The following is a 22,012-nucleotide window of genomic DNA, read 5'->3' as shown; positions in this document are numbered from 1 at the left end:
TACTAGATTAAGGCAGCAATCACAAAAACTCAGTAGAAAAGTAGCTCAATTAAAATTATACAATTTTGACCATAAGCAATTTTTAGTTAATTTTTAGTCATTACAGAAATCCTAACATGTAGGGCTTAGTTTGTGAGAGTACATGCTAATATTGTCTAATATTTCTTTATCTACAGTAAATATGAAACATAATGCCACCACAGTTGGTATAAGAAATTCACATACCAATGTGAACAGAAATGGGAAAGGGAAAGAGCTTAAAAACAAGACCAAGTCAAAAGCTTCCATGTTCAATGTTATCCTCTTGCTCTATAAGTAAAGCAAATTCCTTTAGGCCAGGGTCTGAGAGGCAGCTGTCTTGTCATCTGTTAGAGTAAAGTAAATATTCTATACACATTTGAAAATGGCCCTAAATAAATCTAAAATTAAAAGTTTTGAAAGAATAAAATAAAAAAGAATATCTGATAAGGGACTAATATCTAAAATATAAATATATAAAATATATTTAGATATCTAAAATATCTAAAATATAAAGAACTTACACAATTTAACACCAAAACAAGCAATCCAATTAAGAAGGGGGCAGAGGACCTGAATACACATTTTCCAAAGAAGATATATGGATGGCCAATAGACACAAGAAAAAATGCTCCACATCACTAATCATTAGGGAAATGCAAATCAAAATCACCATGAGCTATCACCTTATACCTGTCAGAATGTCTAGTATCAAAAAGACAAGAAATAACTGTTGGTAAGGATGTGGAGAAAAAAAAAACCATGAACAGCTGGTGGGAATGTAAATTGGTATAAACACTATGGTAAATAGTATGGAGTTTCTTCAAAAAATTAAAATAGAAATGCCACACAACCCAGTAATTCCACGACTGGGTATTTACCCCCTCAAAATGAAAAGACTAACTCAAGATGATATATATGCACACCTATGTTTATAGCAGCATTATTCACAATAGCCAAGTTATGGAAGCAACCAAAGTGTCCATCAATACATAAATGGATAAAGAAGATATGATATATACATACAATGGAATATTACTCAGCCATGAATAAGTGAAATGTTGCCATTTCTGAAAATATGGTTGGAATTGGAGGGTATTATTCTAAGTGAAATAAGCCAGACAAAGACAAATAACATATAATTTCGCTTTTATGTGGAATCCAAAAACCAACCAAAGAACAACCAAAGCAACAACAAACGCAGAAACAGAATCATAAATACAGACAACAAATTAGGTGACTTCCAGAGGGTAGGCAATTAAGGTAAAGGGAATTAAGAGGTACAGACTTAAAGTTATAAAATAAGTAAATCACAGGAATGAAAAGTATAGTGTAGGAAATATAGTCCATAATATTACAATAGTGTTGTAAGGTGACAGATAGTAACTATACTTACTGTGGTGAGCAAGCATAATGTATAGAATTGCTGAATCACTATGTGGTAAACCTGAAATATAACATTTATGTTAACTATACTTCAATTAAAAAAAATAAAAGAAATATCACCTTAAATTTATTAATTTAATGGATAATACAGTGTAAAATAAAACTATAAAAAAGAAGTGAGAATTGTTTTGATTTCTTCCTAAATAGCTTTAAAAAATTATTTATTTAAGTAATCTCTGCACCCAATGTGAGGCTCAAACTCACAACCCCAAGATCAAAAATCAAGAGCCACATGCTCTTCCAAATGAGCCAGCAGGGTGCCCCCAAATAGTCAGCTTTTAATACATACTATGTAAGAAATATACATATACATTTTAACAGAATAAAAGTGCTGATACAGATTTTTATTTGTACATTTATATGTACATTTTGAATTTTCCATTAAGAATTATCTCTTATTTTTTGAATGAGAGATTTAAAATGAAATTAAAATTGCTTTTGTTTAGAAGTCTGCAGTGTAGATGCATCATTATTTCTGCTTATTTAAAAACAAAAATCAGAAAAAAGAATTTTATAAACCTCTGAACATTTATTACTTTGCATAGACTAAAGAAAATATGATTTTCAAAGGCTCACAAGTGAATTGTAAGAGATATAAAAAACCTACTTAGGCATATTGGATTCTCTCATGAACTATTGGTTGTAACATAATAAATACTTCAATAAAAATGACTTTAAGCACAAATCATGTATCATATATTACATGAAATAGAAAAGATGTCTCTCAAATGATTCATGTCTCTCAAATGACCCTAGAAACTCCAAAGAGAAGATTATATAATAACTAATATACAGTACTTAAAACAAAATGAATATACAAAATAGAGATATCAACTAAAAATTGTGTGCTGTTATTAAATTTAATTTCTTAATAAGCAACGAACTAAAACCTCTTAAGAACTGATGTACTACACAGTGGTATTGATGCTATATTAAAATGATTAGTAGAAAGCAGTCAAGAAGAGATTCAGAAACGTAAGACACTTGTTTTATATTCATTATATTTGATTAGAAAAGAAATACACATTCATTTTTAAGACCAGTGTTTATTTTCTGTATGTACTGTTTGAATTTCACAAAAACATTTTCCAGCATAAACTCATTCATGTATTTTATTATACATCCTACAGCAAAGACTAAGAACCAGGCAAGAATGATTGTGGCAAACAGCCTAGTTACAGAAAATAACATATATTTTTACACTACAACATTTGAAACTAATTTGGTATTTATTGAAGAAAGGATTTCTTTCATGAATATTCAAGATTTTTTTCTATCACGGTATTAGCTTCCCAGGGCTGCTGTAACAAATTACCACACATTAGGTGGCTCTGAACAACAGAAACATATTGTCTCGTGGTTCTGGAGTCTGAAGGTCTGAAATAAAGGTGTCAGCAAAATTGTTGGCTCCCACTTCAGACTGAGGGAGAATCTCGTCCATGCTTCTCTTAGGTGCTAATGGTTGCCAGCAATCCTTGGTGTCCTTTGGCTTGTAGATGTATCATTCTGATCTCTGCTTTTATCTTCATGTGACATTCTTCCCTGTGTCTCTGTCTTTCTTCTCTTCTTAGAAGGATACCATACATATTGGATTAAAGGCCTGCTCTGCTCCAGTATGACCTCAGCTTAAGTACTTACATCTGTAGTGACCACAGTGCCAAATAAGGTCATATTCTGATGTTCTGAGAAGGACATGAATTTTGGAGCGGAAACACTATTCAATCCAGTGCAGTTACTTTCCATTCAATGTTAAAGAAAAAATTCCCATACTATACAGGATCCAAAAATGACTGATGAATAAGTGAATCATTGTTATATGTGAGTGTGATCTCCTATATTCCAATCAGATACTCATACAGGAATTCACCTTTTGGAATTTTCTCATTCACAAATATGACTTACATGCAAAACATTTGTTTTTCAGAAAAGATTAGCAGATTAACTTGGGTACATTCATTTCTTTCTAAATTGAGGACACTGCTCCCTAGAATATTTTCTAATTCTGCATAACTAGAAATTACTTTCACTGCAGAATTGCTCAGACTTGAATACAGCCTATACAGTAAAAGTTGTGGGGCACATGGGTGAGCTAATCAGTTAAGCATCCAACTCTTGATCTTGGCTCAGGTCATGATCTCACAGTTCATGAGTTCAAGTCCTGCGTCGGGCTTTGTGCTGATGGCACAGAGCCTTCTTGGAAATCTGTCTTTCCTTCTCTCTGCTCCTGTCCCACTGCTCTCTCTCTCTCTCTCAAAATAAATAAATAAAATTTAAAAAAATAAAGTAAAAGTGGCGCACAAGCTTGAGAACTAAAGTTAAATATCACAGAGGTAGATAAAGTAAATCTAAGGAGAATTAAAGTATTTAATTCTTATCTTTTGCCCATAATTATGTTAATATTTTATTCACTTGTACTCACCAATTCAGAATGTCATCATAGTGGAGAGAATGAATTTTCCCTGTATTTGAATAGTTTACTAAGCATATTAGTAGTATAAATATGATATCAGGAACTACTTAAGAAAGCAATCATTTATATACACCTTTATTCAACATGCCATTGTACCCTTTGACTATATCTCTCATTCATCCTTCAAGTCATAATTCAAGCATCACGTTGTCAGGCCTGGTTTCCTTCAGTAAATGAAATCCCTACTAGATGTTCGTATCCCTGTATTGCTTCTTTGTAGCTTTTACCACTGTGTTAATTTTACATTGACTTTTGTGATTATTTAACTACCATCACTCTTCTCCACTAGACTCTAAACTCTACAGGCCAGATACTGTGACATACTTTACTTACTTTACTCACCTTTATTTCTCTGCCTAGTTCAATGCTTGCTGAATAATTAAAAAAAAAAAAATAGAAATGTTTATTTATATATAAAAAGTTTATACGTGAATTATGAATCAATGTCATTAAGAATCCTCTACCAAGTGAATGTCTCCTGAAAAAACATTTTACTATTACAGTAATGTTGGGTAAATAAAAACATTAAAGGGCACATTCATTTTAAACTTTCTTTTTTTTTTTAAATGTCTATTCATTCTTGAGAGAGAGGGACAGAGTGTGAGAGGGGGAAGGGCAGAGAAAGAGGGAGACACAGAATCCGAAGCAGGCTCCAGGCTCCGAGCCGTCAGCATAGGGCCCGCTTCCAGGCTCGAAATCACAAAACGTGAGATCATGACCTGAGCTGAAGTCAGACACTTAACCAAATGAGCCACCCAGGCAAAGGGCACATTCATTTTAATATCTTTAATATGCCCTATATTTTATTGCAATAGACTTGGTTGAATTATTTTGAATAGCTCAATTAAAAAATGCCAGATTCAAATGATGACAGATTTTATTATTTGTCAAAGACATTCTGGGATATTATTAAAATATAATTGACTTTAAATATTAGTTTTATGAAACATTCTCTATGAGGGCTATTGAACAATTTTGCATTTTTACTTTATAATATATAAAAATATAGTACATATCATATTGCAAAATTCCTTTAAAACAATGAACTCTGTAATTTCAAAAGTGACATTTCTCAGTATGATGCATTTTAAAAATAATACTTGAAAATTTAAAATTTACATAATACCTGTATTTGAGAAGACTATGGTACTTACTAATTAATTTCTCCTAAATAGAAATGAAAATTTCTTTGATGATCTTTACTTATTTATTATTTATTACTTGACCCATAGAAAGTTTGTTGCAAATCTGAATATCTAAATTCAGAACTTAGAAAATACAGATACAATTATAATCTCTATCTTCCGACAGTTTGAGTGTTCATACTTAAATAAATACACATAGTATTCTTCTTTTTAAAAATTTTCCATGATTAGGGAAAGGACTACATTTCAAAAGTCAAATATAATGCTCAGATAGAGACATTTTTCCAGTTTTGGGATGCTGCTTCTCCTTGAGTTGAACCTTCTGTGTCATGCTAGTATTTCTGAGATTTGCTTTCTAAGACAAAAAATGGTAAATACCCTCAATTTCCACACATATATAGTACATGTTTCTCTATAGATCCCATACTTCCTTATGTTAAGTTATTCAGGAATATCCAATAAAAGAAGAGAAAACTCTGAGTGAAAACTTGAAGGACCACATGATGAAAACTTTCTTTATCATAATTTGATGGCTGCTCTAAGCTTGGCTGAGCGTGCTCTGGGGTTATCCTGTACATCCTGATCTTCTGGAGTAAGTACTTTCTTGTGTATCAATTCCCACATTAAAGGGGCTCTGCTTATAGAGTCTCCTTCCTTGTTTTCATAACTTGAACCTAATTGTGATGCTTGTATCACCTTCTGTCTGGCACTTAGGTTAAACCTTTCTGTCATGCTTATCCCAAGCAAGAATCGTTTGACAATGCGATCCTCTAGTGAATGGAAGGAGAGGGCAACAAGGCGACCACCAGGTCTCAGAAACTTCTGAGCTGTCTTCAATCCTATGCAAAGTTCATTGAGCTCATTATTTACAAATATTCGAAAAGCTTGGAAAGTCTTGGTAGCAATATGGGTAGATCGTTGTAGCAAGTCTTTTCGTGCAAAAATAGCAGATGGAGGAAATGCACCTATAAAAAAATTTAGTAAAAACAGGAAAAAAGGAGAGGAAAAATTAATATTTTCCACTCTAAGTCTACGTTGTATTGTGTGTGCATATATTTAAGGAACTAGGTTTCTTTAGAAAATTGTGGCATTTCAGCCATACTTTCCCATTTTATTTCCAACCATTCAACCAAGATTCAAACTATTGTGTCAGAAACAGCTTTCATAACTCATAAGAGTAACTGGTGTCAAACACGGAGCAGATAAAGAGGTAGCCAAATTTTTGAAAAAATGATTAAAAAAACTTCCCAACTTAGGTGAAAGACATTAACTCACTGATTCAAGAAGTTCAGTGAACCCCAAATATAATGAACAAAAGAAAACTGCATCTAGGCACATCATACTCACACTATTACAAGCTAATCAGAAAAATCTTGAATACAACGAAGAAATACATTACATAAAGAAGAGCAAAGATATGATTAACAGTTATTTTCTCATTAGAACTGAAGCTATAAAGTACTAGAATAACATTCAAATTGTTAAGGAAAAATATCTGTCTTCCAAGAAGGCTCTCTAAAACTATTCTTCAGAATTAAAGTTCAAAGACATTTTTAAATGAATAAAAAAATGAGAGGATCCACTGCTAATATGTCTGTATTCAAGAAATGTAAAAGGAAATACTTCCATGTTGAAGTAAAATGACACCAGATGATAATTTGCATATACAGAAAAAAAGAGATTATAGATACATCTTTATATATTAATTCTTCTCTTAATTTCTTTAAAATACAGGACTCTTTAAGTGAAATTATAACAATTTTCTACATTTATAAATATTTTAATATAGATAGATATGTCCTGTATATGATAGGCAATAGTGTGAAGGATTAGAGTGGGTAAATGGAACCAAATGCTTGCAAGATTCATGTTTTGCTAGAAGTTAAAGTTGCATATTGTGGTCCCTAGAGCAATCGATAAAAATAATGCAAAGAAATAAAGCTAATAATCTAACAGAGAATAAAAATAATACAAAAAAATTATTGTTTAACACAAAAGACAGAAGAGAACAAGAAACAAAAATGAGGCAAAGAGAAGACAAATAGTAAAATGGCAGACAGTAAAACCAAATATATCAATAATTACATAAAGTATAAATGTACTCAACATCCCAATATAAATGCAGAGGTCATCAGATGGAAAAATAGTGAGACCTAACTACATTGTCTAGAGAAATGTACTCTAAATATAAAAACAAATAGAAGTGAAAGCAAGGAACAGGCTGTGGAAAGTTATGCCATGTACACAGAAGCATAAAGAAGAGAGGTCATTATATATTATTATATCATAATATATAATAATGCTATTAATATTAGAAAAAACAAGTTTTTGAAAAAAGGGAGAATTCCTAGACCCAAAGAGGAACATTTCCTATTGACAAAAATGTCAATACAGCAGAAAGATACAACTATAAGTGCATATGCACCAAATAACATAGTTCTCAAAATTTCAATGAAAGAGAGTACCTGTACAAAAGAAGATGAACTTCAATTCTTACTACACACTATACACAAAAAGCAATACAAAATGGACCACAGACCTAAGAGTAAATACTAAACATAAAATATATATCTGACAAAACTCTCTTATCCAGAATATATAAGGAAACCTCACAACTTAATAAAAAGAAGCTAAACCACCTATTTGGAAAAAAAGGCAAAAATTTGGACAAACACTTCACAAAAAGATATACAAAAAGTCAGTAAACATGTAAAGACATTCATCATTATTAGCCATAAAAAAGCACATTAAAACCACAATGAAATACCACCACACATCCACTAGATGCTACATCCTAGAAAGCAACAAACTATTGAAAATGACCCAAGAGGGGTGCCTGGGTGGTTCAGTCGGTTAAGCAGCCGACTTCAGCTCAGGTCATGATGTCGTGGTCCGTGAGTTTGAGCCCCGCGTCGGGCTCTGTGCTGACAGCTCAGAGCCTGGAGCCTGTTTCAGATTCTGTGTCTCCCTCTCTCTGATCCTCCCCCGTTCATGCTCTGTCTCTCTCTGTCTCAAAAATAAATAAATGTTAAAAAAAAAAAAAATTAAAAAAAAAAAAAAAAAAGAAAATGACCCAAGAAAGAAATAGATAATCTGAACAGAACTATTACAAGTGAAAGGATTAAACCAGTAATCAAAAGCAACCCACAAAGAAATGTCCAAGCCCAGATGGCTTCACTGCTGAATTGTGCCATATATTAAAAGAATTAATAACAATATTTCACAAATGCTTCAAAAAAAATTGAAGAAAAGAGAACACTTCTCAAATTACTTTATGAGGCCAGTATTACTATGAAACTAAAACCAAAGGCATCACAAGAAAATTACAGGTCAATATCTCTTATGAATATAAACATTAAAATCCTCAACAAAATATTAGCAAAGCAGCATATTAAAAGAATTATATGCCATGACCAAGCTGCATGGTCATGACCAAGGATAGCTCAACACATGGAAACTGACCAATGTAATACATCGTATTTATGGAATGAAGGAAAAAAAAACACATGATCATTTCAATTGATGCAGAAAAAAGCATTTGAAAAATTTCAACACTCTTCCATGATAAAAACACTCAAGAACTAGGAATAGAAGGAAAGTACCTCAATATAATGAAGCCCGTATATGAGAACCCAGACCTAACATTATACTTAATGGTGAAAGACTGAAAGTTTTTCTTCAACGATCATGAACCAGCAAGGATACCCATTTTTACCACTTCTATTCAACACAGTACTGGAAGTTCTAATCAAGGAATCAAACAAGAAAAAGAAATAAAAGGCATTCAGATTGGTAAGGAAGAAGTAAAATTATCTGTTTACAGAGGACAGGATCTTCTATGTAGAAAACAATAAAGATTACACATATACACACCTTGTGAGAACAAATGGATTCAGCAAAGCAGCAGTATATAAAATTAACATGCACAAATCAGTTATGTTTCTACACTTAATAATAAACAATCCAAAATGAACTTTTTTCACTAGGGTTAGTTTATTATTTTTTTAAATATGAAATTTATTGTCAAATTGGTTTCCATACAACACCCAGTGCTCATCCCAAAAGGTGCCCTCCTCAATACCCATCACCCACCCTCCCCTCCCTCCCACCCCCCATCAACCCTCAGTTTGTTCTCAGTTTTTAACAGTCTCTTATGTTTTGGCTCCCTCCCTAACTTTTTTTTTTTTCCTTCCTCTCCCCCATGGTCTTCTGTTAAGTTTCTCAGGATCCACATAGGAGTGAAAACATATGGTATCTGTCTTTCTCTGTATTGACTTATTTCACTTAGCATAACACTCTCCAGTACCATCCACGTTGCTACAAACGGCCATATTTCATTCTTTCTCATTGCCACGTAGTATTCCATTGTGTATATAAACAGAATTTCTTTATCCATTCATCAGTTGAAGGACATTTAGGCTCTTTCCATAATGTGGCTATTGTTGAAAGTGCTGCTATAAACATTGGGGTATAAGTGCCCCTATGCATAAGCACTCCTGTATCCCTTGGGTAAATTCTTAGCAGTGCTATTGCTGGGTCATAGGGTAGATCAAAAATTTGATTCCCAATAGCATCAAAAAGAATCAAACACTTAGGAATAAAGTTAAAAAAAGAAATGTAAAATTTATGCTATGAGAGCTACAAACAATATTTTAAAAATTTGTTTAAGATGGCAATACTCCTTCCTCCAAATTGGTTTAACATTCAATGCAATCTCTATAAGATCCCAGCTGACTCTTTTATATAAACTGACAAGCTAATTCTAAAATTCACATGGAATTGTAAGAGACCCAGAACAGTCAAAGTGATCCAGGGGTGGAGTGGGGGAATGAAAAAAAAAAAAAAAAAAAGAGAATGAAGGAGGACTCACACTTAAGGATTTCAAAACTTTCTAAAAAGTAATGGTAACTAAGACAATGTGGTACAACAGACAGAGAGATCAAAAGAATCTAATTGAAAATCCAGAAATAAACCCTTCTATCTATGAGCAACTGATTTTTGACAAGAGTGTCAAAGCCATTCAATAGGGAAAGAATGGTGTATTGAACAAACAGTGTTGGGACAACTGGATAGTCATATACTAAAAACTGGAGTTGGACCCTTAAGTTATATAGAAAAATTAACTCAAAATGGATCAAAGACATCAATGTAAGAGCAAAAATTAGAAAACTCTTAGAAGAAAAACACAGGGATAAATATTAATGACATTGAATTTAGCAAATAATTTTTAGATATGACACCCAAATCACAAAAAAAAAAAAAAAAAAAAAAAAAGAAAATTGTACTTCATCAAAATTAAAAATTTTGTTCTTTAGGGGCATGTGGGTGGCTCAGTTGGTTAAGCAACTGACTCTGGATTTCGGTTCAGGTTATGATCTTTTGTGTCATGACTTTGAGCCGCAGGTCAGGCTCTGCACTGACAGTGTGGAGCCTGCTTGGGATTCTCTCTCACTTTCTCTTTGCCCCTCTCCTGCTCGCCGTCTCTCTCACTCAAAATAAATAAATAAGCTTAAAAAAAATTGTTCTTGAAAGGACACAATCAAGAAAATGAAAAGACAACCAAAAGAATGGGGAAAAAAACTGCGTATCATATAACTGACTAGAGATTTGTATCTAGGGTATGTAAAAGAATAAAATTACAAAGTGATGCATGTATGTATGATAGTATTTACATTTTAAAATATGCACATCAAAAGAGACAAGCCCCATATAGTTTTCAAGAATAGGGTTAAATAAAAAGTGTTGATTTAATAAATCAATGAATATAATTTTATTTAGACCTACTCCATTGGCATACAAATTATATTAAAGTATAATGTTCAATGCATTTATACAGAAATTTTCTATTTAAATTTTTGTTTAATCATGTCTTAAAATTTTTGTTCCTAGAGAGTATTATCCCAGAGAGATGTAATCCTTCCAGTCCAGATTTTCTATGGATGAAGATCTGAGAGTATGACTACAATCCTGGCACTTGAGTTTCCTTGGCATGCTTCTTACAGCAAAGTAAATTATACAAGGCTGGTACCTTGCTACACATTTTAGTAACCTGCAGGTCCGGAAGTACATTAAGACACACCTGATTAAGCTTCTTGGGGAACTGGATCAGAGAATGAAAGAAATAGTATCTTACTTGTACCAGGGAGCTGAGAACCTGGCTGTCAACAGTTAACCAAATCAGTGTTATGGGTTCACTCTTTCCTCTACCAAAACTACTCTGATGAAAGGCTCTTAGAAGATGTTAGATGTTAGGAAATTTATCTTCTAACAACAGGTCTCTCAGAAACAAACTATCAAAGACAAAGCTGAAGAGGGAGATCACCTCTTTTCTATTTGCTATTCAATCTCCCTGCTTTCCACAGAATGAGTTTTGGTCACTGGGAAATGTATTTTAAAACATTTGAATATCTGAACAAATACGCAACTCTTCATATTTTAGAACATGAATTTAGAGGATGCTTCAGGAAGGGTGTATTCCTAAAGACTTGCATGATTCAAACCTTGCATAGTTCAACACTAATTTTCTCAAAGAAGAAGTGTAATATAGAATACATTTTAATTTACATGTATTTTGATGTAAAATAGGAGGTTAACATCCATGGAGCACATGAAGCAACAAATAACGTAGCATTTAAAAAAATGTTTTTTCTTAACATTATCTCTAGTATTTTGTAGAAATAAAAGGATGGCTCAAAAGGTTAATTCCCTAGCTTTCCTGGTTCTTATCACATTTCAAGGATATATATTCGAGGATGTTGTTCTAACAGCACTGAGTTAGTCAGACCTGGCTATATGTTAACTAATTTGATGAAATAACACAATGGCAGAGAGCTTAAAAATATTTGCTTGATATTGTCAATGAATGTATTTTTAAAAACTAATGAAAATAGAAAATGCTAAAATCATAACTCAAATCACCATGCAAATTCTAATATAAACAACAGCATTGGTTGACATAAAGTATGGTAGGCATTTCCATTTACCAGCTAAATGGTACCTTCCCGTGGCTGAATTATCATTTATAATTCATTCAGCCACCTAGCTGTGAAATTATGAGATCCCCAATTATTTTAAATGAAGGGATCCGTTTTTATTTCAAAGTATTTCACATAACGTGAGAATTTATTCATATTTTATATTATACAACCTCATGTTTATATAATTAATACTTACATTAAACATATGCATACTGCATACGAATCTGCAGCTGAAAAATTAACACCACTGTGATCAGACAAGTTTTCTTTATAGGGTCTAATTAGGCCTTGCCAATGTCATATAATAGAGAAAATAAGAGCTTTCATTTTATTTAGGAATGGTCTTAAAGATAATAGGAGAACTCCAATCCATGAAAAGCTTTTCTTCCAGGGCTTTCTTATTTTGCTTAGAAAATCCTAAACTAGACTCTGTGAAATGGGTTTCCTGGACAGGATTTCCAGGTGTGGTCCGGTGACCTCCTCAAGTCCCATCTTTACGGGAAGATAAAGAACTGCAATGGGCAAACGATGTGTTCCATGGAGTTTTCTGGTGCTGCTCTGGGGACCAGAAGTACATATGCTGCCTTATTTTAGAGAAGTTCAATTTCTAGGACTACCCTTCCTTTATAAACTGGCACTTCTGTGTCTGTAATTTATAGGAAGAAAGGCTGACGATGCAGATTGTATAAAATGAAATTAAAAAGAAAAAAACAGAATTTAAACAGCCAGTAATGGAAATTAAAATAGTAAAAACAAAACATCAACTGGCAATGGTACACATAGACAAGAAGAAAAGACAATCCTACTATCAAGGATTAAGCAAAGATTTTTGGTCTGAATTAGCAAGTTTAAAGACAATCAGTAAATGTCCTGTGCCTGTAAGGTACCAAAAATGGACTTGCTTGTGAAAGTCACTGGCCAGAGAGCAGGGGCCAGAGTTCTCCTAGGTAAGCAGAGACTATGTGGGAACATCTGCTGGACTCTAAATTAGGTCAGAGAAAGAAAAATATTAAAATGAGACCTGGTTCTTGCCCCTGAGGAACTCACTGTTTTGCAAGACGTCTTCCTTCTCCCACCTCCTTCTCATCGCTCATATTCTATTATCAGAAATAGAAACAGGTCTCTGATCTTCCCTCTATCCTGAGCTTAGTCACAGATCTTAGATGGCTAATTCATTTGATTAAGGGATACAGTAGGTAAGACAGAAAATATTGACTCAATCACAAATTTGGTCCTTTGATTTGGTGCTTAGAGAAAATCTCTTTTGTGTTTTCTAGTCCTTCAATGGACTTAGTTAACACCAGGCCAATGTGAATGAGTTCTAAGTGGGCAGAGGTGTGCTTACTCCTAGTGGAGCACTTGTCACACTCTACTGTGATTACTAGGTTACTTGTGTCTCAGTACCTTGATGCTGAATAGGAGCTGTTTCATGTTCATTCTTCATATTCCTCATACTTAACAGAGAAGCTTGTGATTCTTAACCTTGACTGTACATCAATCACCTGTGGAGCCTTTGAAAAAAAAAGATGCCTGGCCCCAGTCCAGACCTATGGAATCAGTTTCAGGGGTTTATTACATGGGAATCACTACTTTTAAAAAGCTTCACAGAGGATTTTGATTGCAGAACTACTATAGTAAACACTCAGTAAATGTTTATTGAAAAGATAATAAATAGATAATGAATGGAAAAAATAAATGGATAAGTGAAGAGTATAATATTCAATCATATAAATGAACGACTAAATGAAGGGCATATTTTTAGTCACACAAAACATTATGAACTGAATTTTCAAATAATGTTGTGAAATGCCCTACTTTTTGGCCAAATGTGAATATGGGTAACAAATTATGATTTTAATGGGACAACTGAACTCTCAAATTTGCTAGTTATTTCATTATTTCAATATAATTATTCCTATGTATTTAATGATACTTGATAATGGCTGGGAATGAATGTCCTTAATGAATCAATTATTTGCACATGCAACAGAGCACCTGCAAATAATTTTAACCTCAGGAAATGCAAACTTGCAAGCCTTTATTAACTGAAAGTAACCAATGTGCAAGGTGAACGTTTTTGCATATTTCTTCTACAGAATAAAATAAGACATGAGAATGATCTTCAATGATATCAACCCAAAATTTTTTCCACAAAGATTAGTGCACAATACTGTTGATATTTTTTGTAAGCTTTTATTTCACTTAACACCTATGAAATCCTTAACCATGAGTTTTCTCAATTCTTCAAAATAGCAGAACTGCTTTCCTCCGAATACGTTTTTTTTCATGTTTTGAGGTTTTTTATATCCTTCTAATACTTTATGATTGCAAAATTATGCTAGTAAATCTGACTACAAAAGGGAATTAAAGGTTAACATACATTTAACAGCAAGATGTTTTCGAGTTAAGTACACTTTTAACAATGTATAGTTAAAAGTAAATGTACATTAAATCCACTATGCGGTAACAAGTTGTAATTTCAATTCAATTTTACATTATTTGATACTTACCTCTCACACAGTAATTTGGGAAAATTTCTGACATACGAGATTGACCCTAGCTGTTCAAGAAAACTGTTGAGTTCTGCCTCATTAGAGGTACTCGCTTCTCACATTCCAAATCAAGTTTGTTGTTGCAAGATTTTTAAAGTTCCTGACAGTCTCATATGGTTACTCTTCCCTTTCTCTCATATCAGCAATTTTTGACAGCTCTATATCCGAATTGTATCCAGAACCCCACCATTTCTCACCAGTTCCACTATCACACTAGTCCAAGCCATCATCATCTTTTCCACACAGCCACCAGGTCAATCCCTTTTTTCTTTTTTTGGAGAGAGAGAGAGAGAGAGAGAGAGAGAGAGAGAGAGAGAGAGAAGGGAGGGAGGGAGGGAGGGAGGGAGGGAAAGAGAGAAGGAAGGTACACAGTGAGGGAGAGGGGCAGAGGAAGAGAATCTTAAGCAGGCTCCATGCTCAGCATGGAGCTCAGCTCACACAACCCTGGGATCATGACCTGAGCTGAAAGCAAGAGTCTTACCCTCAAGCAACCAAGTCACCCAGGCACCTCAGACCATTTCTTTTCATATAAAAATTAGATCATGTGATTATACTATTCAACACCTTTAGTGTCTTTCTATCACATGATTATAAACTGAAGGGTCGCCTGGCTGGCTCAGTCAGTTAAGCAGCGGACTCCTGATTTCGGCTCAGGTCATGATCTCAGAGTCTCGAGATCCAGCCCTGTGTCAAGCTCTGCGCTGAGCGTGGAACTTGCTTAAGATTCTCTCTTTCTCACTTTCTCTTCCCCTATCCCTTGATTGTGCTCTCTCTTTCTCTCTGTTCCCCTCTCCCCTGTTCGTGCTCTCTCTCTCTTAAAAAAGAAAAGATTTTAAAAAATAAAGAAAAACTGAAGTTCTTACCTTGGTCAAGTGTCTCTGTGCCATATGCAACTACTGCTACCTACCACTCCCATTTCTTTGACCTCACCTTCCTAACCTTGAGCTCTGTACTCTTAACTGAACCATGGCATTTTCCTTCCTGGGACCTTTGACTTCCCTCACATACCTGGATGGCTTATTCCCTACTTCATTCAGGTCTATTCTTAAGTATCACAGAATTAGATAGCCTTTGACCACAGTTATGAAAAGTAGTATCCTGTCACTAAAGTCCCTTACATTGTTTAATTTTTTTCCTAATATCTTATCAGGAACAAATATTCACTTGTTTACCACCTGTCTTCCTCCGCTAGATTATGTACTCAGTGAAAACAGAGAACTGTTTGTTCACTGCCATAAATCCTTTGCACCAAGAAGAGTTGGTGGATTTAACGAATGATTTCATTTGTACTTTAAATTTATAAACATAATTATTATTTAAAAAACAAAAACATATCATTAGTTGTACATGAAGTAAAACATTAATGTCATTACTCCTTAAATCCCACCCCAAGAAGCAACTGAGAGGTATACTTTATAATTTTTTTCCTGATAAACACATATGACATTGTATATGTAAATGTATCTATGCATATAAATATATTTGTAAGAAGGAAATGCACAATAATCTGCAACTTGCTTTGTTTACTTATCATACTTTAAAAAATAATTTCAGTTGTAGAGATGAATGTAATTCATTTTGCTTGTTCATATAACAAATGGGTGTAGTGTGAACCACAGCACCAGAATACCATGGTAATTAAGACAGAGGCAGTCTCTACTCTGGTGGCACTCAAGTTGCCATCACAGCAGTAACATTTAGGATTGTCTCTATTTTTGCTATCACAAAAATATTGCAGTAAACATATGAAATACACATTTTAAATTTCTGCATGGTGGAAAACTCCACAAAGTAAAAAGACAGCCACATTGTGGGAAAAAAAGAATATGTGTAACTATTTGAACCTATGATAGTCATCTATAGGATTAGAGTTTTTAGGTCAAAGGCTATTTACGTCCATTTAAACTTGAATCAATGCTTCTAAATTCACTCTCAATAGATTGTACCAATTTATTTCCATCAATAGCACATGAGTCCATCCCCCCATATCTCCACTAGTACTAAAACTAGCTATCTTTTAAACCGTAACTAGTCTACTATACTGAGCAAATGATAGTTTATAGTTGTTTTAATTTACATTTCTTTGGCAATTAGAATTGGGCATCCTACCAAATCTAATGGCCATTTGATTTCAGCTATGAATTGACTGAGCAAACCCTTTGTCCATGTTCTTATTCTGAGGTTGCTTTTTTTTCTTTATTGATTTAAGAGAGCTGTTTATAAAATAAGGATATTAAACTGTTTGTCTTATATATAGTTGCAGATATGTTTCCTGGATTGTGACTATCTTTTTACTTTGTGGAGTTTTTCTGCCATACAGCCATTAAAACAGTATATAGACTTTTTTTTCATATTTTTTTAGATTTTATCAAGTTTAAAAAGGCTTTCCCCATATCAACATTATGTAGTTAAAATCAACTGTATGTTCTCTGGTATATTTCTAGTTTTACTTCCTATATTTAAATATTTAATCCACAGAAGATTTAATTTTAGTCTGGTATGAGGCAGGGATCTAACTTCATTTTTTTGAAAATCACATAGCCAATTATCCCATTACATGGTACATTAATTCCCTACTCATTTGAAGTACCACTTTGATCATATACTACATTAAAAAAATTTAATGTTTATTCATTTTTTGAGACACAGAGAAATAGAGCATAAGCAGGGGAGGGGCACAGAGAGAGGGAGACACAGAATCTGAAGTAGGCTCCAGGCTCTGAGCTGTCAGCACACAGCCTGACACAGGGCTCAAACCCACAAACCGTTAGACCATGACCTGAGCCGAAGTCCAATGCTTAACTGACTGAGCCACCCAGGAGCCCCTAAAAATAATTTTTTGTTTGACCTTAACTATTTAATAACTAATACTAAAATTGTAAGAGCCCTAACTGACTAACCTAAACCTTCCTGGTTGCATTATATTCACCTGGCCAGATTATTTACCATAATTAAACTTCTATATTTCTCTTGTCATCCAAGTACACAAATTGTATTCTGGTATTTTGAGCACACAATATTTATTTATTTATTTATTTATTTATTTATTTATTTATTTGGTCTCTACTCTTGTCTTATTCCTTTGCTCTAGTTTTCATGATGCACCTTTCTGTACAGGGTATCTTCTTTCTTAAGCATAGTTCCACAAGGATGAAATATATTTGTGGATCATTTTAAATCATACCCATTGTTTTCACCGATCCAAACCCTGATTTATTTAGTCCATTTATTAGTTGAATGAAATCTGACATTAACTGAAATTGTTTCAATTAAAACTGGCATCAGCAATATTTGGTAAAATGCAGTAATGATGGGGTTAAGTGTCTGACTTTAGCTCAGGTCATGATCTCTTGGTTCCTGAGTTGGAGCCCCGCGCATAGGGCTCTGTGCTGACAGCTCAGAGCCTGGAGCCTACCTTGGATTCTGTGTGTCTCTCTCTCTGTTCCTCCCCCTCTCGCACTGTCTCTCTGTCTCTCAAAAATAAATATAGATGAAAAAAAAATTTTTTTAATGCAGTAATGACAACCCAAATAACACATCATTCATTCACTTAGTATTTATTATGCACAGTGTACAAAACACTGGGGATTAAAATGTTTATGAGGACATCTTATTTAGTCCTTGCCCTCAAGAAATTTAAACCCAAGAATAGTATGTAAATATTGTGTAGAGGGCTATAAAGGATTGTACACAGTATGAAGGGAACAAAACAGGAAAAAAAAAAAAGGAATTTTGATCCCCTGGAAAGACAGCATTTTCCAATCTACTGTTCTGGAGACAGTGACCTTGTGAACTATATAGCACTTTCAACCCCTATCCAAATACCAATGTGTCTGTTGTCAAGTGAGTCTGAGAAATGCAGCATGCTATATTCCTCTTTTGGAGAGCCACAATGCCCATTAGCATGGTAAAGCTCTGCAGATAATTGTTTAACTTTGTTTACCTCGTATTTCCAAACTTCCTGAAACAAAAACTTCAATTTTATAACCATCCATTCCATAGAATTTGTTTTCTGGGTAGGAAAATACTTAGAAGTATGCTTGGTGTTAATCACTCCACACATGTTTTTTCATTAAGATTTTTTTTAAATGCTTATTTTTGAGAGACAGAGGGAGAATGGGGGTGGGGCAGAGAGAGAGGGAGACACAGAATCCAAAGCAGGCTCCAGGCTCTGAGCTGTCAGCACAGAGCCCTATGTGGGGTCTGAACCCATGAACTGTGAGATCATGACCTGAGGTGAAGTCGGATGCTTAACCAACTGAACTACCCAGGTGCCCCTAGTTTTTTTTTTTTTTTTTAAGTTTATTTATTTACTATTTGAGAGGGACAGAGACAGTGCCAGTGGGGGAGGGGCAGAGAGAGAGAGAATCCCAAGCAGGCTCCATGCTGCCAGTGCAGGGACTGGCTTGGGACTCAAACTCACAAACCCATGAGATCATTACCTGAGCCAAAGTTAAGAGTTGGACACTGAGCCACCCAGGCACCCTCTCACATATCTTAATTATGTCATTAAATCCCTATAATAATTCTGAGGGAAAAGCAGATATTCGTATTTGCATTTAAAGGTGAAAAACTGAGGGTTAAAGGCCTCTTCCCAAGTTCGCAGAGCTCAAATGGAAATCTGGGTCTTTTTAACATGAAGCCTATCCCTACACCTGTTCTTCCTATGAGACCGAATGAAGTCGACTCCTCCCGAAGAGAGGCCTAACATTTCTGACTAGTCCATCTGATAAACACACTCTGGGAAGGCCAGTTTTGTTTCGTTAAAAAAAAAAAAAAAAAAATCATTTCATTATATAGGTTTGTTATGTTAATTTTTCAGTTTCTTGTGGATGTTCTTGAGTTTTCTTGTCTTTACATGTGCTCAAAACAAGGCAACAATTTTAAGATGGTACATTCACCAAACCACCTCATCTCCTTTTTCCTGATTAGAATTTAAGGAAGTTAAGATGAAATCACATGGCTTAGAGTGATTTGCAGAAGCTCTGATTCCATGTCTAGTGTTTTATTTTGGGGAGAAAATGAGTGTGGAATCTTTAAGCCTGAATAGCCTTTTACTGAGAAATGTTGTAATGGAACCCAAATCACTTTGCATCAGGTTGCAAGAGTTTGGCTTTCTCTACACTTTTCCCTTGGGGAGATGTGCATTGTTAGGCCTCAAGACGGCACATCTGGTGAAGGCAGCAAGTGCCCTGGTCTCTTACCCTGGGAACGGTAATGAATACCTTTGGCTTTTGTCCTTTTCGTTCTATTGAAAATAACATATTGTTAGCTCAGGTTATTAGACTGTACATTTGCCTCTCTTCTTCATCAGCTTTCTTGATAGTGGGTTTAAAAAAGAAACTGCTGTCATTATCAAAAGACTTTTGGGCAGGTACTGATTACATGTTTTTGATTAAGAATCTAGACTCATCCAATGCAGTACACACTGGGGCCTTTCCTGACTCACTTGCTAGGAAAGGAGCCCTTTATAGTTGTTTTTATGCTCCAAAAATTAGTGCTTAATATTCTCTTGCTAAGCAAAATGAGGGGACAAGCTTGTGTAAAATTAGAAATAAAAGGTTCTGGTGGCTAAAGTCTTGGGAAATTAAACCCAGCTCTAAAACTTTTTCTTTAAAGCTTCTTGAGAAATATTGAAAGAGAAGAATGAAAGATTTTCTATACATTTTATATTATGCATTTCTTGTAAATACAGTTTCAGCAATGACAGGGCAGTGATCTTTGCTCTTCTTCTGTCTAGAATGCCCTTCTCCCTCTTCTTACAGTTTATGTCTACTCATCCCTAATGCTCACTAAGGTGGCATCTTCTCCAGGAAGCTTTTGCAATAACCTTTTTATACATATTTCAACAAACTATTGCCATTCTACATTATTGGTCTATTAAAATCTACTAGCCTGTAAAAGGTCCAAAGATCTTGTACTATCTTCATTTATATCCTCAGTCCCAGGTCTCAGTCCCAGGGCTAAGGCCTGGTGCACAGTAAGTGGTGAAGGGATAAAATCCACTAAATAAGAGACACTCCTCCAGTCCCAAAGATCAAGATGCACCATAAATGGTATTCTAAATGTGGACATTCCTGAAAGCGCTGGAATCTCTGTAAGATTTTGTGTGTATGTACAGTTTTATGTGGAGATAATCCAGGGTTTCTACTGAATTCTCAAATGCATCAGGGACCCCAAAGTAGGTAAATTCCTGGTAAAAAGAGTTGGCTGAGTTGTCAGCTTACAATTTACCACCTTTAGTGACACCACCAAAAAAGCCTCTGCCTTCATGTAGTTTGGTTTTGCATTTTTAACTCCAGGAGTACCACCACTTAGCATCATCAGAGGCACGGATTGAGAACCCCCTTCATGCATGACAGCAGAAGCTGGAAACTGCATCAGTGAATACTCAGTTTTCTGCTGACTAACAAGGGATTTCATATTAAAAGTAAGAGAAAACCTTGCTTAGTAACAGTCTGCACTACATATAATAATAGAACACAATTTGTATGGGGAAGCTGTAAGATAGATTTCATTCATAAAAAACACCATGCTTCTGGCTAGATAAATGACTTGAAGTCCCAGAGAGAAATTATCATTTTTAGTTCTGGGATACCCTTATGCTACTTACACTTTTTAAAATTTAATACATTCACATGTTCAAATGTATTGAGATTTTTAAGCTTGTGAATGAAATTAGCAACGTGCTGTGGCTGTCAACGTGATGCATTGCAATTCCCCCTGAGTGGTAGGGTTTAAAAATTAATTCAGCTCTTGCACCTGTTTGCCGGCATTCGTCTGTTGAATTTCCATCACATTTAATAAGTCTCTGTGACGCAACTCGTGTCCTTTTGCCTGGACTCCTATAATACAGTGTTAAATTCTCACCCATTTGAAATTCAAGTAATATTACAAATTTCAAACTGTTAATTAAAATCTGTGAACTTGAATGGTTCTGGATAAAATTGGCTTTACTCAGTGAGGTTCTTTTTAAACTTCTTCATCGTCTCATCTAATCCCCAACTCCTACGGGTTAAGTCTGATGACAACATGATCGCACTACGGGTGGTTGAGGCTTACAAATCCTCATACAATAGGGAAAAAAATCAAGTTATAGGCTTGAGCAAAAAAGATAAAGAGGAACATTACCTGCTGAGCTGAAATAAACATGGCTTAGAATTAAAGAAAAGGACTGATATTTTTCATATATAATTTTTAAATAAAACATATAACACTATATAATATTATACTATACTATAATGTAGTATAGTACTATAATTCTATAGTATCTAAGTCTTAAAATGTTGAGGGTAGATGGCATATCTCAAAGTGAATTATGACTCCTTTTACTTATTTAGGTGGTCAATATTAAATTTAATTATTGAATCTTTAAGAAGGAATTGAGGCCTATTTGCCAAATAC

At 34.4% G+C, this 22,012-nt stretch overlaps 1 protein-coding gene across 6 annotated transcripts in view; it reads right to left on the bottom strand.

The window, feature by feature from the left end:
* The window catches only part of METTL15 (methyltransferase 15, mitochondrial 12S rRNA N4-cytidine), a 207,490-nt gene that overhangs the window by 17,409 nt on the left and 168,069 nt on the right, over nucleotides 1-22,012 (bottom strand). For 2 of the 6 annotated variants that reach the window (XM_058688517.1, XM_058688516.1), the window contains one exon: nucleotides 2,491-6,044. The exons of 1 other annotated variant lie outside the window; for it this stretch is intronic. In XM_058688517.1, the coding sequence (XP_058544500.1) occupies nucleotides 5,599-6,044 (446 nt within the window). In that variant the 3' untranslated portion in view covers nucleotides 2,491-5,598. Of the gene's footprint in view, nucleotides 1-933; nucleotides 1,466-2,490; nucleotides 6,045-22,012 lie in introns of those variants that run through there. 3 more of the 6 variants (XM_058688519.1, XM_058688518.1, XM_058688521.1) reach the window with 3 other exon arrangements.

This window comes from Neofelis nebulosa, chromosome 10 (assembly GCF_028018385.1).
Source record: "Neofelis nebulosa isolate mNeoNeb1 chromosome 10, mNeoNeb1.pri, whole genome shotgun sequence".
NCBI lineage: Eukaryota > Metazoa > Chordata > Mammalia > Carnivora > Felidae > Neofelis > Neofelis nebulosa.
The sequence above is the reverse complement of the archived record's forward strand: the minus strand, read 5'-3'. Positions and strand labels throughout refer to the sequence as shown.